This window comes from Rhopalosiphum padi, chromosome 2 (genome assembly GCF_020882245.1).
Source record: "Rhopalosiphum padi isolate XX-2018 chromosome 2, ASM2088224v1, whole genome shotgun sequence".
In the NCBI taxonomy this organism is placed as follows: domain Eukaryota; kingdom Metazoa; phylum Arthropoda; class Insecta; order Hemiptera; family Aphididae; genus Rhopalosiphum; species Rhopalosiphum padi.
The window spans coordinates 86,880,073-86,897,400 of record NC_083598.1 but is presented as its reverse complement, the minus strand read 5'-3'; the positions used below and the strand labels follow the sequence as shown (position 1 = coordinate 86,897,400).

General features: G+C 28.5%; 1 protein-coding gene across 3 annotated transcripts in view; it reads right to left on the bottom strand.

Moving 5' to 3' along the window:
• Positions 1 to 17,328, bottom strand: part of LOC132921486 (WD repeat-containing protein 47) — a 48,715-nt gene that overhangs the window by 25,906 nt on the left and 5,481 nt on the right. The window contains exon 1 of one of the 3 annotated variants that reach the window (XM_060984529.1): positions 16,378 to 17,251. The exons of 1 other annotated variant lie outside the window; for it this stretch is intronic. In XM_060984529.1, the coding sequence (XP_060840512.1) occupies positions 16,378 to 17,070 (693 nt within the window). In that variant the 5' untranslated portion in view covers positions 17,071 to 17,251. Of the gene's footprint in view, positions 1 to 11,513; positions 11,820 to 16,377; positions 17,252 to 17,328 lie in introns of those variants that run through there. One more of the 3 variants, XM_060984530.1, reaches the window with a different exon arrangement.

Below are 17,328 nucleotides of genomic sequence, written 5' to 3'. Positions count from 1 at the left end.
TATAGTGTTTAAATTTGCTACCAAGTCGAAGTTAATATATTATATAATTATTTTTGTAAAGGTTTGGATATGTCTTAAAATGTTTACCTTATGGTTCTTAATAACACTATTAAAACCAAAATTAACAATATATAGCATATACGTGCATATATTCTCATTTGATATACCATATTATACGTGTTAACACTATACACTGTATATATACCGTGCACAGGCGATAAGTATCATGTGAGAGTGCGCGACCTGCAAACTCTTGAAATCAAAAAGTCTATAAAATGGGGTTGAGCAATCATTATTGTGATTTCGATGTTCGCAGTGCGCGCGTTACTCGAGTAGCAATTTTAACGTTCAATGTCAGTGCCTGATAATCGTTAATTTTAAAATAGTTCAAACACCACGGTTTAAGAACCGTATTGGAAAACCGTCAAAGTTCACTTTAAGTGTTTTGGTACAATTTTTAACTGGAAACAATTTTACGGTTTACATAGTCGGGTTTTCTGAAACAGAATAGTGCCGAAAACCTGAGAAAGCGCTATAACGCGCTTGCAAAAGTTTAACTGTTCAGAAATAATGTTCTTACACCTTCAAAGACCATAATTGTTAACCATATTTTTAAAATGGCTCATGCACGGTTAAAAACTAATCAAGAACAATGTATATACTTCAATTTAGGAGTACTGATTCATTTTGTAACCGAAAATGCATACACCTAAATTATTTACGAGTTTGAGGTCTGTGCCATTAACTTCTAAACACACCGAATATTATTAAGAATACCCATTTATATAAGTATCAACATGTTCGTGTGTGAGTTTTGCTAAACATTCCTGGGCTTTTTATGATTGCGCGTGTCCTCTATAGCTATACAACATCACTGGGGTGATGGGTGGCGAGTAAAATATAATTCATCGCTTCGTTTGTTTTTTGATGCTGTTCAACGACGTCATTAAAATCCTCACGGGATATGCTGTATGTCATTTTCTTGCATACGAATTTAGTGGTATATAATATTTGGATGTAATACATGTCGTATGTTGTATGTCAATAATGTCAAATGCACCGAAAAATATCAAGAAGAATTCCTAAAAAACATATTTTGTGTACAATATTAATGTCTATTACCATTGATTTTAGAACTTATAGAGTTACAGATAAGTTGTGTTGATCATTTGGTAAATAAGTAATTTACAAATATGTTTGGTAACTTTAGATTTTGATAATCTGTTTTTACGTGTTGGGTTACCTAGTTGTATTTAGTTTTTATAGGTATTAAAAAATTGATACTCAATGACATTTAGTACAATACAAATTGCAATGGCCATACAAATCGATAATATTTATACCATATTGACTCCGATATCAAACTAACAACGAATTGTAAATTATAATAACTATATTAACCATACTATTTATATAAACTAAAATTATTAAAATTAAATCAACTGACAATTTTATAATAATATGGTTTAACTATTTTTTTTTTATGACGTATAATTGATGTATAATTATACAGGTATACCAAAGTGCAGTCCCAAATTCGGCGCAACTAACGAATACCGTGCGGTAGCCAGTATAGGGTACTATTAAGTATAGATAGTATAGTAGAACACTATATTATAAGTAAAAGAATTATATTATTATCATTATTACAGGATTAAAATAAATAATAGATGACTATTGAATACAAGATTCCTCGTAAGTTATCCTTACAGAAATTGAAACATTTTTTTTTAATGAAAAATAACTTTGGACAGTAAATTTATTCATGAATCTCTTACGATAATAATTAATAACAAACATATATCAATATTATAATATACTGGCTTAACACTATAAACAATTAAAATTATATTTGGCTGAATGAACGGTTGTCAGGTTCTAATTATTATAATATCGTGTGCCCATGACGACAACAACAAACAACATTATTAACACAATTTATATTTTTGTTTCTCATTGTCATTTCATATTTATTTTCAATTCATATTTATTTTCATTTCATGTTTATTTTCATTTCATATTTATTTTCATTTCGTTAGTACTAAGATCGCAAACGAGTCTGTGCAAAAAAGAACACATCTTTGTTTTCTATACACACAGATTATTTGTAAAGCGGATCCATACTAACAATGAATCGTAATTATCCGAAAGCGATGAACGACACTCCGAAATGGACGTCCATCAAAAACACTAATTTATTTTAAAAAACCAAATTATACTACTCGGTCTGGAAAAATGGTAGAAGTGATATACGGCCGCAACCAATGCAGATTTTTTGATAAAAAAATTACTTTAGCGTGCACCTACTTTGTAGCCAATAAAAAGTAAGTATTTTTAACAAGAATTAAAAAACAATTTTTAATATTATATGCAACACGAATGTCGTCTGTTTTCCGCCGAAAATGAGCTTTCCGTTTTCCACCAATACCTTTTTCTGTCAAATTAGAAAATTTTTTCCAACTCAGATACAAGTTCTGAAAATAAAATAAATGTTTATATTGGATATTTTTGTTTTTCTGTTGGTATAAATATTAAATTCTTACCAATTATTATCAGCTTAATAGAAATTATTTTAATGGAGATTTATTTAAAGTTAATAAGTTTGGACTTAGGAGGAGAGTCCCTCATTTACCCTATTTCCCTAGAAATATTAAATTGATTTACATCCATATTAAACTTTTAAATTTTACATACGTTTTTATAGGCATAATAGACGTCCAATTAGAAGCAAATCAGTAGTTGAAAATAAAACCTCTAGTGATTACTTCTATTCGGATAAACATAAATTATGTACAACAGCTATTGGAGATGATGAACAAATTAAATTTATTTATTTATTTTGTTTAAATATAGGTAAACTAAACTATTATGTGATTATGTGTTACATTTCAATAACTTTTTACATTTTAGCAATTTTTATTTGAATGGAAAATTAATAGTTTAGAACAAATTTAATATTTATAGTTATTTTTTTTATTTTAGAATTTAAAAGGTAGTTCTGATGGATGCCATCAAAACGGAAAATATCAAAAGCCAATTATCTATGAGAAATTCCCAGAAAATTACAACAAATATTATGTATATAAAATATATTTTTAATTTAATAATAGTTTTAAACATTTCTTTTTCTCGGTTGCACTCTCGGGTAAAATTTAATAATTCAATTAATTGACAACTATTTTGTGGATAAATTTAAGAATAATTTCAACTTTCTAAATAATATAATGATATCCGAAATTGAATGCATATTATACAATAATTTTTTAAGATTTTTAATACTTAGAACTTTTTGAGTTAAGTAACAAGATTAATAAGTCGAATATTATGCTTTGTTGTTTATATTTTGAATACAATTCTTTAGAGACTTAAAAAATATAACATAATAACATACAATTAAAATTAGTTATGGAAAAAAAATGTTTGTAAATAAATAGTTAATTATTTTTTTTTTTTTAATAATAGTTTTTAACGTTATTTGTTATATTATAGAATTTAACAGATAATCCAGATACATATAATTAAAAAGAAAGATATAAAAATTTAATACCCTATCAAAAATTCCCGGAAAAGCATTATTACAACAATAATTATGTATAAAATATATTTTAAATTTAATAATAGTAATAAATAATAATAATTTTATAATTTTTTTTTTATATTTTTCTCTTACATTCATTATCAAAAGTCAATTACTCAAAACAACACTAACTCACAACAATTAATCTATACAAAATAACCGAATCACTATCAACAAAAACCAATACGTTAAAAATATTGGGAAATGAGATACATGCTGTTTTCAAACTTCGATCAAGACATTATACTAGATGAAGGTAATTATATTATATTAAATGTAACACGTTGACTGCATATAATATGATATTTTCATGTAATTTTTTTTTTAAATAATATATTTGTATTAAAATTATATAGAAACAAGTGGGTAAGGCATATGCATTTATATTATTTAGAAATATTCCTTGACTATTTATTCGTCGCTAATATTTTAGCACTCACAAGCCACTAATTAGTGAACAGGAAATGTTTTAAATTTTTTTTTAAATCATATTTTATTTTACAGAGAGATTTCATTCGGTTTGCCCCGAGATTTTAAGCTACCACATTGCAATACGTTGTACAAATAATATAGTGGTAGATCCCTTTTGTGGAGCAGGTGGTAATGCCATTCAATTAGCCAAAACATGTAAAAAAGGTATTATTATTATTATTATTATTATGTAACATAATGTCTAATAAATGTTTTAATAACTTGTGTTTAGTTATAGCAATTGACATCGACCCGGAGAAGATCAAGTTGGCACGGCATAATGCTAAGATATGCGGTGTTGAGGACAAAATCCAGTTTATGGTCGGCGACTTTTTTTCGATTTATCCGACGATAAAAGCAGATGTATTGTTTATGTCTCCGCCGTGGGGAGGCCCCGGGTATGCAATCAATAAAATTTATAGTTTAAAGTCGATGTGTCAAAGTCATTTTGGAGGAGGCTTCGATATTTTTAAACTTGCCAAAACTATTGCACCAAATATCGCATTCCACATGCCAAAAAACACCGACATATCAGAAGTAAAACACGCATGATTATTGGTCTTAGGTATATACATTAAACTTTATATTATAATATTTCAGTATTTACGTTTGGCACAAGATTTCGGGAAAGTTGAAATTCAACAAAATATTATAAATGGTAAATTGAACTCAATCACGGCGTTTTACGGAAACTTTAATTGGAGTAACTGACAGTTGTCAGTTACTACAATTGAAAACATTGTTTATATATTTTTTAATTATTATGCTTGTTCGTTAAAAATACAGTTTCTTCGTTATTATTTTAACATGTATACATTGTAACGATTTCTTATATATTTTATTAACTATTATGTTTGTTTGTTAAAAATGCAGTTTTTTCATATTTTCTTCATTATTTTAATGTGTATTTATCGTAACAAATTAATAGTATAATAATTTTATATTTATTTATTTAATATATAAATATAAAATGTATACACAGGCACACAGCTAATATATTTGAATTTCGTGTTATATTAGTTATAGAAAATTAAAAATGATACCAGAGATATAAATGATTTAAATCAATTTGAAATGTTATTTTTATCTTTCAGTAGGTATATGTCTATTAGAACTTCTTATAGATTTGTTTACAACGTAAACAGACGATCAATGCAGTATATTCATAACACGAAGTATTAATTTTTATAATATTATGTCAATGCAGTATTGTTGTTATTGTTAAGTGCTAACGCATTTTTTCTTTTAAATTAAATTATCATATAATATAAGATAACGGTAGGCAATAAAGCATGCTCACTACGGATGTCAACACTGAAAATCGTACGATACGAGTAACATATAACTGGTGTTAACCGCGACCCAGAGGAGCTTGAAAAGAAAAAGACTCGCCGTTTAATTTACGACACGAGATGATATTTGGAGTGTGACAACCACACAGCGACGGCGTAACGAGGAAAAGTCGCGAGACCAACCGATCGCGTCCACCGCAGTACAATTTTAACTATGTATATGCCTAATAAATATTATACAGGTACACCATCATATCTCATGGCGCAAGTGTAAAACGTCACCACAGGACAATGAGCTCTCTCGTTTTCACGCGATCGACGTGCTCAACAAGCGCAGTGGTGTGTTTCTTCGTATTCGATTTCTCATACGATGAATCGATCTACATAATATTATATTGTACAATTAATAGATACTAAGGAATGTTATAATTCATCTTAAAAACTGAATCGAAGACTTAGGAGTATTGAAAATGTTATAAATTTTTAACAATAACATAATTTGCAAATTTTCGCATTTTTTGACAAAGTTTGTCAAAGTTTTTACTTTGAATATACCTATTTATTAAAAAATATGGTGAATATGTATTTTAATATTAATATAATATAGTGAATAATACATTTAATTGTAATACCTTTCACAAAATAATAAAATATTATGTAAATATACACCTTTATGCTACCTATATATTCTAAACTTTATTATATTCGTACAAGTATTAAATTATTTAAATTAAATCAACCATGTAACAATTATATATGTAGTTAATTATTTTTAAATCATAACGAAAAATTAGATCTATTTTGTACAAAACTAGTGTTACATACATTTTATATTCTCGTTTTCCTGATATTTAGTTAATTTGTTTTTAATTAAACTTGCAAAACAAACCACTCTCAATGTTGAAAATTAACACGAAATATTTGCTCAAAAACATGATGGTACAAGAAAACACATGTCTTGCCAATCATAGTTGGAATTTTCCCATATCTTTATCAATGAAATTTAAAAAATAATTTATAATCTGGATTATTCACTTATTATTAGGGAACGGATTTTATTGTAAATACATATTTTTATTGAAATGAGATATTTTTAATCTGATAAAAAATTTGTACGATTAAGATCATTCTAATTAAAATAAACTCAAATATAATAAGTTATTATATTCTATAACTTATATCAATATTTTGTTTATATTATACGAGTTATAAGGCATAAAACACTACATTTTCTAATAATATGTTTACAGCCCATCGATAATTCGTTCAAATAAAGGTTGTTGTCCTAACATATTTAGGTTATCTATCTAACTACTACATTCAAATTGCATAAAGAATAACAAAAATGATGTTTAAATAATAATACGGCATTTACAATATCTAAAAAAAAATTATTTTATAAAATAGTAATTAAAGTTACCAAATATGTTATTTAAAAAAAATTTAATAATAGACATAATGGAGTAAAATTAAATATTCAATAAATTCATTACATCGTATGTATTTGGTTATAATATAATTTATAACTATAATTTTAATTATTATTTAAATTTTTAATTAATTTATAATTTTCCACACTTTCTATGAGTATTACTATAATATGTACAATGTACTTACACGTTAAATAAAAGGAAACAAAAATCAATTTAAATAATACTTAAATTAGCATGCGATAATTGCATACAAATTACAAGTAACTAAATATTTAATATATTAAAAAGAATATGTTTTTATTTCAGTTTAAGTTTGTTAAAGTATAATAAATAATCAACACTTGAAAATAATAAATTTTCAAAGAATAATTATAATAGGTATATCATTATTCAAAATATAAAATATATATGTGAATTATATTAATTAATATTTTTAATATTCTTATCGATGAATTCCCTTTAATTTTTTTAGGAGCAACTTAAAAAGATTTATTATTATTACTAATGATGATACTCAAATAAATAATAATAGTAGATAAGCACTATCGTAATCTAAGTAATAGAAACATCATACCAATGTTTTACAGAATTTTCAAACAAAGTTTAATATCATTATCTCAAATATTATTATTTATTTTTTATTTTTATATTGTTCATAAGTATTGTGTAAATAGATAATATTGTAATTAAACGTTAATTATTTAAAAGCTATGATAGATTTTTTTAAATTACGACGACTTTACCATAAGATTACGTTATCAATTTAAAAAAAAAAACAAGGTTTTAAAATAGTGCAATGTATAACATTTGTCATAATTTTAGATATTTTAGAAATTATTAATATTTTAATTTTTCCATACCAACTTACATTTTACAGAATTGCCTATACTGAACTCCTTATAAATTGTTAATTAACAATGATACAATATTTGGCGCCTTAATTCAGTTAGTTTGGGCAACAATAATACATACATATATAAATAGGTTTTTATTATTATACCATTTAAAATTATTATATTATAATAATATTGTTTATAATTTATTATATAAAAATATTTAGACTTCTAAAATAAAATAGATTTATGTAAGGGTGTTTTTCACTTTGTACTGATTTACAAAAAAAAGAAGTTTAAAACCACTTACTCATATCAAGTACATTCAATAGTAATCATACTTTAGATATTATAATTAACTATTCACTGACAAATGTACAATGTAAGTTTAAATATGTTAATTTTTTAGTGTCCAGTTTTATACTTATTCATTTTTTAACTAATTAATAAATCTGTAATATTATTTATTACACATACCATGTGTACTATAATTGGGAGAAAAAAAAGTCTAAAACTATTGTATCATAGTGCAAAATTTTCTATTGTGAGTTATAAATGATTGTAGCATTATTACTTGAATTATAATAAACTATTCAGTAAATAACAAAAAAGGTATTATAAATGCCCCTGCACTTTAAAAACTATGCAATATATTATACAAGCCAGTTATAAAAATAGTGAAAGCTAATGCCTAATATGTATAAAGTACAATTTAAATGTATTAAACACTGTAACACTCACAATGAACAAAGTCGATGTTTAACATAAAATAAATTCAACACGTCAACAACATTTACAAGATATAATATTAACTTATTAATTTAAAATTTATAACAAACGCATTAAGTACCCGGAGAAAAATAAATACCTAAAAAAAACCTTTTAAAAATTAATATCTATTTTCAAATGTATGTTAATATTTGTACATAATGTTGTTTTACGAAATCAAAAGTTCATTAGTCATATAGAAAACTATAGTAAAAACCGAATGCGTGAATAATAAATAAATAACAATTCATACAAAGTAATAAATAATAGTATAATATTGTATAAATAAAATCGTTATTTCAATCTAAAAAACTCCATGTAAATTCAAAATTATCACACAGAAAAAAAAATGTAATTATATTGATAACAGTATTCAGTGGATACTTTCTTATGTCGTAGGTACTACTCGTACTCCCGTGACCATTATTGTACAAATCAAAATAAAAATAGTTTTTCATAGATAATAGATGTAACCAGACAAATTTATAGATTATAAAATATTAATATTATTTCATTATTTCATTAATATATTAATATCAATTAATATAATTTTTAAATCAAAGTCTCCATTACTTTAAATAAATTATCATATGCTATAGTAAATGACTGTTATACCATTAAGTTTAATTACTCAAAAACTGGTCGTTCGGATTTCCATTTACAAAAATCAAAATTTGAAATATTATAATTAAACCCCTTTTATATTCGTGAATAATCGAAAGGCCAGTATAATGACCATTTATTTTATATATTAAAATTAGTACACAAAACACACTTATAATTAAAATTAAACATGTTTTAATTAATGCATTTTTATGCAATACACAATTTAAAAATATTAAAAATAATTAGTCAGAATAAAAAATTTCAAATTCACATAATACTATTTTAATAAATCTTACACATTTTCTTTCTATAATTAGATAACAGCATTATCATAATATTTATAAATAATATTATTTTTTAAACAAATTACTCAAATAATTTTGTATACCAAAATGAAAGTTTTGTATATTTAACTAATTTAGATTAAATAAACGGAATAATATGAATTATACGTACTATTAAATTGAATGTGTAATTGTAGAACATGAATCATGGATGATGATAACAGCTAACAGGTAACATATGTGTATTGTAACGTAAATAATTAAATACTTATAGTAGGAGCGTTATGAAAGTTATAATTATAAAATTAAATAAAACGTTTATTTTTATCTGTTTCTACCTATATTATTATTAAAGTGTGTATGTATAAGGTATAACATATAATAAAAATGAACAAAATAATGTAATTTAAAAAAACCTATTAAAAATATTAAAACGACTCGTTTGTTAAGTTTAAACTTTAGATTTTTTTAAATGCGAATCTAAATACATATGTAAATATTGTAAATCCACGTTGCCCAACAATTTCTAAACAAAATCAACACTAAAAAATGTAAATTGAATAAAATATAATATATTAAATTCTATTTTAAATTACATTTATCATAAGGATTTTAAAAAAGTATACAACAATAATATTGTTTTAAATCGATGTTACAGACTGCACTATGACGTAACAATCAAGGAATAAGTTAAGAAAATATATAAAATCTTACATTACAGCAGCGGTTCCCAAACTGTGCACCGCGATGCCCTAGGGGCACCGCGGTCTACATAAAATTGATTATCAATGAGTATTTTTTTTTGTTCTGTCTTTCGTGTTATTCACAACAGGGCACCGTGGCTAAATTGAATCCAAAAATAGGCACCACAGAAAAAAAAGTTTGGGAACCGCTGCATTACAGAATGGAAGTTTTCTATTACTTTAAAAAAAAGATACTAAGTATATATTAATCAATTGAGTCAAAATAGAACACACAAATCTAATGTACCTTTTCCTTATCAGCATCACCAAAGAAACGATCCCTATACACCTTTACATACAATACATGCGAGGAATCTTACAATCAATCAACCACATTGTTACCAAAATGTGCCAAGTACACATACGTACGCACTTAAAAGGACGTCTCGCCCGCATGTGTTGTCACCGTCTTACACACGTACGACATAGTAAATTTTCGTTCACCAGTTTCAATAGTGTGCTTTTATTTTTAATATTAGCTTGAATTGATCTATTATCAAACTTTTAGATAAGAATATTATCTGTGTTCTCTCATTGGCTTTTTACGATATATTTTAATTTTTAGGTGAGTTATGAGCATTTTTAAATATTTAATAATTTCATACTCAATGTTCTTACCTAAAAGTTTGATAATAGGTCAATCACTCTAATATTAAAACTAAAAGCACACTATTGAAACTTGTGAACGAAAATTTACTATGTATCTCGTACATGTGTAAGGCAGAGACAACACATGCGGGTGAGACGTCCTCTTAACGAAGAAAACACGGAAAAAATATATTTATTTTTCCATTTTATAAACTAAGTCAAAAATAATAATCAATGTTATTTTGTTTTATCTATAAACTGTGTAGATAATTTAAGACTAGACTAATAATGATCGCTGTTGAAGCCTTAACAGATAGTTAATAATAATAATTAATCAAGTACTGTAAAGTTAAGACTGTAATTTAGCAATCCGAGAAAATAAACATTGTGAAAAATTATATGTTAATTAAATAAGTAATACTTAAAAATGAAATATAGTATTCCGTACTGTCTATCGTCACCTATACGGATAAAATATTTTATTATAGTGTACACTAGTATTAAATATAAACGATTATCAAAAATTTGCATAACGCATTTTTATTGACGAATGAAGATTTATTACCACCCACGCACAGACCCATAAATATATATATTATAATGTTGAATGTAAATTATACAATATACATATACATACATATTAATATAAATTGACTAATCCAAATGCACACTTATAATACGTAAAATAATAGGTACAGGGATATTTATAATATATTAACATATTATAATATTTTCTCATATAAGCAAACATAATATGACACCTGCGCAAGTTGTGCACAATTTAAATAAAGCCAACGCATATGTGTGCGGATATTATACACTATTGCAATGTGTGTTTTGGTGGGTTTAATGAAAAACAACACAAAACTGTTTAGAACTATTTCAAAAACATGCATAATAATTATTTATAATTATTACCTGCATTGGACGTTATATTTGGTTACCGGCTGCTAATAACTATTTTAATACTAGTTCATATATAAACTAAAAAAGGAAAAATAACGTGGTCGCAACTAAAATTGATAAACGGAATAATTATACTATGTTATCATTGTCATTTGTCGCACCAAAGAACACTACGTTTGATTCGAAAACGGTTTTCAAGTAACTTATTCCGAAAATTTGAGACACGACGGACGGATTGACTGCAGTGTACGTGCCTACATTACACATAACAATATTATACTATCATGATGCGACGATTCGTCGGACGGAACCAGCACGCGTTTACTGAGGGAAAACTACGGTGTAAAAACTCTGGTCAGGTCGACTGATCATCAGAGTGTTCTACTTTCATTCGATAGAAGAACTATTCCCATCGTAGCGACGACGTCGATGAAAACAACAACTGAGGCAGTTATGAACATAGTCGGCAAAGCGAAGTGTGGGGCGGTTCGACCTATACCGCGGTAATAGTTGTATATTATAGTACGCACTATATATAAGCAGTAACTCTATAGGTCCGGGCATACGCTGCAATACAAAATATTATTATCGACATTTAAACAGTGTCCTCTCTCATCCGCAAGACATTCATTAGGTATTGGATATAATATAGGTATATATAGAGACTTATATATATATGTATATTGTATATACAATATATGTTGTGATTGTGCCTTAGAGACAGTCAGTTTGGACGACTTGACGTTTTTTTACGACCCCGGTCGTCTCTCAACTTAAGCTCGAAACGTTTATAACTTACGGTCATTAAAAGATTAGAGAAAACAAAAGTATTAAAAAAAAACCAGATTCTTCCAATCTTCGATGATGATTTCATTATCCATTAATATTATTATTTTTCTAACAAACCGGAGTGGTAGTGTCGTGTACGTCTGTGCGTGAAATGTAAATCATTTCACCGTGGGTTACGGAATACCGTCATACCGGGGTACGAAGGACGGGGGGACCCGTTGTTTCTCGAAAACAACACGAAAAAACAAACCGGTTTTTGTAATGAAAGAGATCCGCTACGAGTATACGGTTCCGTTAAGACGAAATAAAATATAGTATTTCATACATTGCCTATAAAAACTTATTCCATCTAAATACATTTGTAATAAGTTACAGGTTAGTATTTACGAACGTCGGTCGTTTGAAACACAATCGAAAAAACAAAGGATCCAAGTACATACATACATATTTTAAAAAAATAAGATAAAACAGAACATTCCTTTGTAGTGGTTTATTCGTATTCCTATACATTGGCATATTACAACACGTCAGTGGGCCTCAATAAAATAAAATCAGTATTTTTTTAAATCGTGATAGGTAATAATAAACATGGACAACAATAGTTATGAATAATTACTAGATAATATGTTTGCTCCTAAATAGGAGATTTACCATTGAACGTCGAGAAAAATATTTCAATATTTTATGGATTGATACAAGTATAAGTATGTAGCTAGTTATTAACTTTAGTCTATAGTGTACACATTTCAGTTTCCACAACGTTTCCGTAATGTAATCCTTGACCAACGCTAACTAGTTATAGATTGACGGCTATATGCCTATACGACAAATACCTAATATAATATGTGCACAGATAGGTGTGGAAGTCATGTGGGCTAGTTGTAAGGACATAGTATACAATCGCCTACATACCACGCATCTTCTGGTATGGCATAGACCTTGAGTAAACCTTGATAGTGACGAAAATCCTATGCGGATACCAATGTCACCAAAAATAATGTACATTTACGGATTTAAGTTCATCTTGCACATTAAAAATATTATAAAATATTGTTACCTATCATAATTAATTATAAGTCATGATCATAATCATGCAAACAAAATCAAAACAAACGATAAAGTCTTAAGAGTTGTTATTTTTTTATGTCAAAAATACGCATAATTATCGTGACTTTAAATATTATCAAATATAATAATAAACTTGAACGAAATTGGTAAAAACCGCATAATATGTAAACGCAATAAAAAAAAAACCGGGTCAGAATACAAAAATGTATAACGTAGGACTATTGTCTATTTAACGTGGGAAGAAAAAATAATGATACACTTGTTAGTTTTTAATTATTTTAAAAATATGAAAGGTATTATAAACAGTTTATTTTTATTTTGACGTGCATTAAACAAATTATATTTAATTTTACGAATAACCATTAGTTTTTAACATTTTAAATTAAAACTGATGTATAAGTTTGATCTACCTATAGCAAACTACCCACATTATTACTACCCATTAACCAGAATGATTTAATAAGTATTTTGTAGAGAAAATAAAACTAATATAAAAATAAAGAACTATGCCGTTATTCATATAACTGGATAATAACTCATATATTTAACTGATCTTAAAAATTTTAGTTAAATCTACTTAACATAGATATGCATGTAAAAAAATTTCAAAAAAAGTTTAAAAATTACTTTAAATTATCTCATAAATACAATTTTAGAGTTAAAATGAAAAATAAATTAAATTAAAAACAAAGTTATACTGCTATAGATACTAATTTCTTTATTTGGGACTAATAAATTATTATTATTATATAGTATTTCACTACTACCAAACGTTCGTCTGAATTCATACAAATACAGTCATAATGTATAGATAATGACAAAGAATTGAATACAATATGTTTTATATTACAGAAATGTATAGTTTAATAGATATAACTATTTACTAAGTAATTATTTCTAATTATTACATAGTTTAGATTTTAAAAACATATTGTACAACAATAAAACTCTCGTTGTTCAACATGTTGTAACCAATAATGTAAATATCTAATATTTTAAAGTAAAGGTAATTAAAATACAATAAATAACTAATTCTTTAATATACAGTTTTATAAATTAACTACCTCCAATTACTACAAAACTATATAAAATACTGTTGTACATGATATATAAGTATAGTAAGTGCAATAAGTACATAATATGTTATTTAAACGACAAATCGAATATTATCATTTTTATCATTTAAGATAAAAATCTACGTATTAACATTTAACATACACCAAAAATATATCACCATGGGCAATATTTGTAAAGTGTATAGATCATACGTCTTTTATAGCTCTATCGATATTAAAAGATTGAAAATAACAATAACGCATAGGCTCAACTGCTCGAGGCTATAAGAAGACATAATATCCAAAATTATATATATATATATTATATAATATATACAAAGCCAATGACCCAAAAATTATTTTCAACTGTAGTATCCAGAGGCACAAACACGCACGTAAATAATTGGCGTTGTCAACAACATCTTTTCGGTGATTATAAGGCGTCACAATAAACGAACAATAAAATAATAATAATAGTAGTAATAATAATGAAATAAATAATCAAAGTAACAAACGTTGCAGTAACCGTGCCTACTGACCATCACAGAATCTCATACTCTCATTGTCCACAGTTCTCAAGGATCTACAGGACCCTTACGTATACTTTATATTCCTATATTTATTATAATAATATATAATATATATGTATATCAATGGTAATAGCAACCATCATAAATATAGAGTTTTTCTTAGTATATGACCATTTCCAGTCGTTATACTTACAACTCGACTGAATTAACGATATTATGTTGAATTGTTAATATTATCATCAACTTTCCTCACTTTACAGAGACGCGTGACGTAACATTATAATACGGTCACGTATCGAGTCACGTACAATGCGAACGACCAGATTTTTTGACCAATACATCCATACCTATACACTATATAAATTTGATATAATAAATAGATAAACATAATAAAAGAAACACGGATGAGTACATCGCAGTGGCCGGTCTTCGAATATGGATATCCATGTCGTTGAGAAAACAATCACAAATATAAACGATTGCCGATGGGTTATGGTAGTTATTATGATAGGATATGGTATATTTTAAAATAAAACAACCATAAACGGCAATTTTTTAAAAACAGTTACGGTTGAACAATCGAAGTCATAAACATCAAAAAAAAAAATAATAATAAAATGGATGGCGTTTTCATTGAAATATTTTATTATATTTATTAAATTCATTGTTTTGACAATTTTTTTGTGTTCACAATGATTTTAAGATTTATTGAAATGTAAAATTTAGTTAAATATACATTACCTACTCTCGTTTTCTGAGTGTTACTCAATACACCACTTAATGTGGGTTCTATAATTCGAATCTTTCGAGCCTTTGTACGCGTATTAATCTCTTTTTCACATACTCTTAAATTATCAAAAAGTAATGTTAATAGATTGTGTGTTCAAATTTTGAACAAATTAAGGTACAATACACCTGGACTTTGGGTTCAGTTATTTATTAAAATATAAAACGACAAAATAAATAATATTAAGACACCTATTATATGCAACACAGGTACATACTCGTACATTTACCAGTTTTGAAGAAATGTCAAATCCACGATGTTGAAATGTGTAATGAAAACGTGAAAATTTAAATAAAAAAACACAATTGAATTCATATTTTGAAACGCTTGTTGATATGATTTGAGAATTTCATTAAAAACGTATACTAATAGTTCTCAGCCTTATAATAGAGAAACATTTCATACAGAATATAGCTATCTATACCTACATGATACAACCATGCTACTCAAGTGTCCAAGTGATGGATCCGTATAGGAAATAAATAATAATAACAATAATAATAATAACAACAACTCGTAAGTCGCTCTGCACTAGCAATAATATTGGTACACACATAACTGCGCAAACGTACACACCGTATACATCGCGTACAAATCGTGTATGATATACATATATATATAGTACAGGCCTGCTGTACACGACTTACCCTGGTGGTCTCCTCCCAGATGGGATCCTCGCAGCCGGCCGACGAACCGGACGAGCCCCTGCGGCCGGTCGGGTCCCACGAGTTCCGGCGCACCGAGTCCAACGAGTCGGTGGAGTACCGACGCCAGGCCGGCACCGCCGTCAAGGAGTCCTTCCGGCCGGCGCCCGTCGAGTCGCGGCGCAACACCACGCCGGAAACGGCGGCGGACAGCGGCGAGGAATGCGGCGGCGACGACAGCGAATCGCGACGCGCCGAGTTGACGGAATCGCGACGCAGCGACGACGTGGACGACGCCAGCGAGTCGCGGCGCAACGACGACGGGAACGACGACGGATGGTGGCACAGGGTGTCGCGGCCCGGCGAACCCAACACGATGGAATCGCGGCGCCGCATGCTGGCCGCCGGTATGGAAGCGGGCACGGAATCGCGTCGCGGCACTGCGGCCACCGCGGCCGCGGTGCCGGACACCACGCTGCCGCGGTGGTGATGGTGGTGGTGCAGGTGTTCGGACTTTCGGCGGGCGTTGCCCCCGACGCCGTGCACGTCGCAGTCGGCCGTCACGGCGAAATGCACCTTTTCCACGGACGACCTTTTGGTCTTGGTGGGCTCGTCGCCGGCGCCGCCGCCGTCCCCGAGCTTTACGTCGTCGAACAGCGCCTCGAGCCTCTTGAGCGCAGCCGCGGTGGCCGTCATTTGCGAGCGCGGCGATAACGCGATATACGATCAAATATGCGTACGTATTACGCGGAACAGCGCGGCTGATATGTATTATTATTATTATGTAATGTGTGTATTAGTGGCAGCGACAGACGACCGAACGCAAACGACGATGAACAACTATACACAGACGACACCCAGACACGTGCGCGCGTACCGGTTACGCGAACACTATTGAAGGTCCGCTCGGCCTCCCGAACACGGGCTGCGATAGGTAATATTATAAAAACGCAG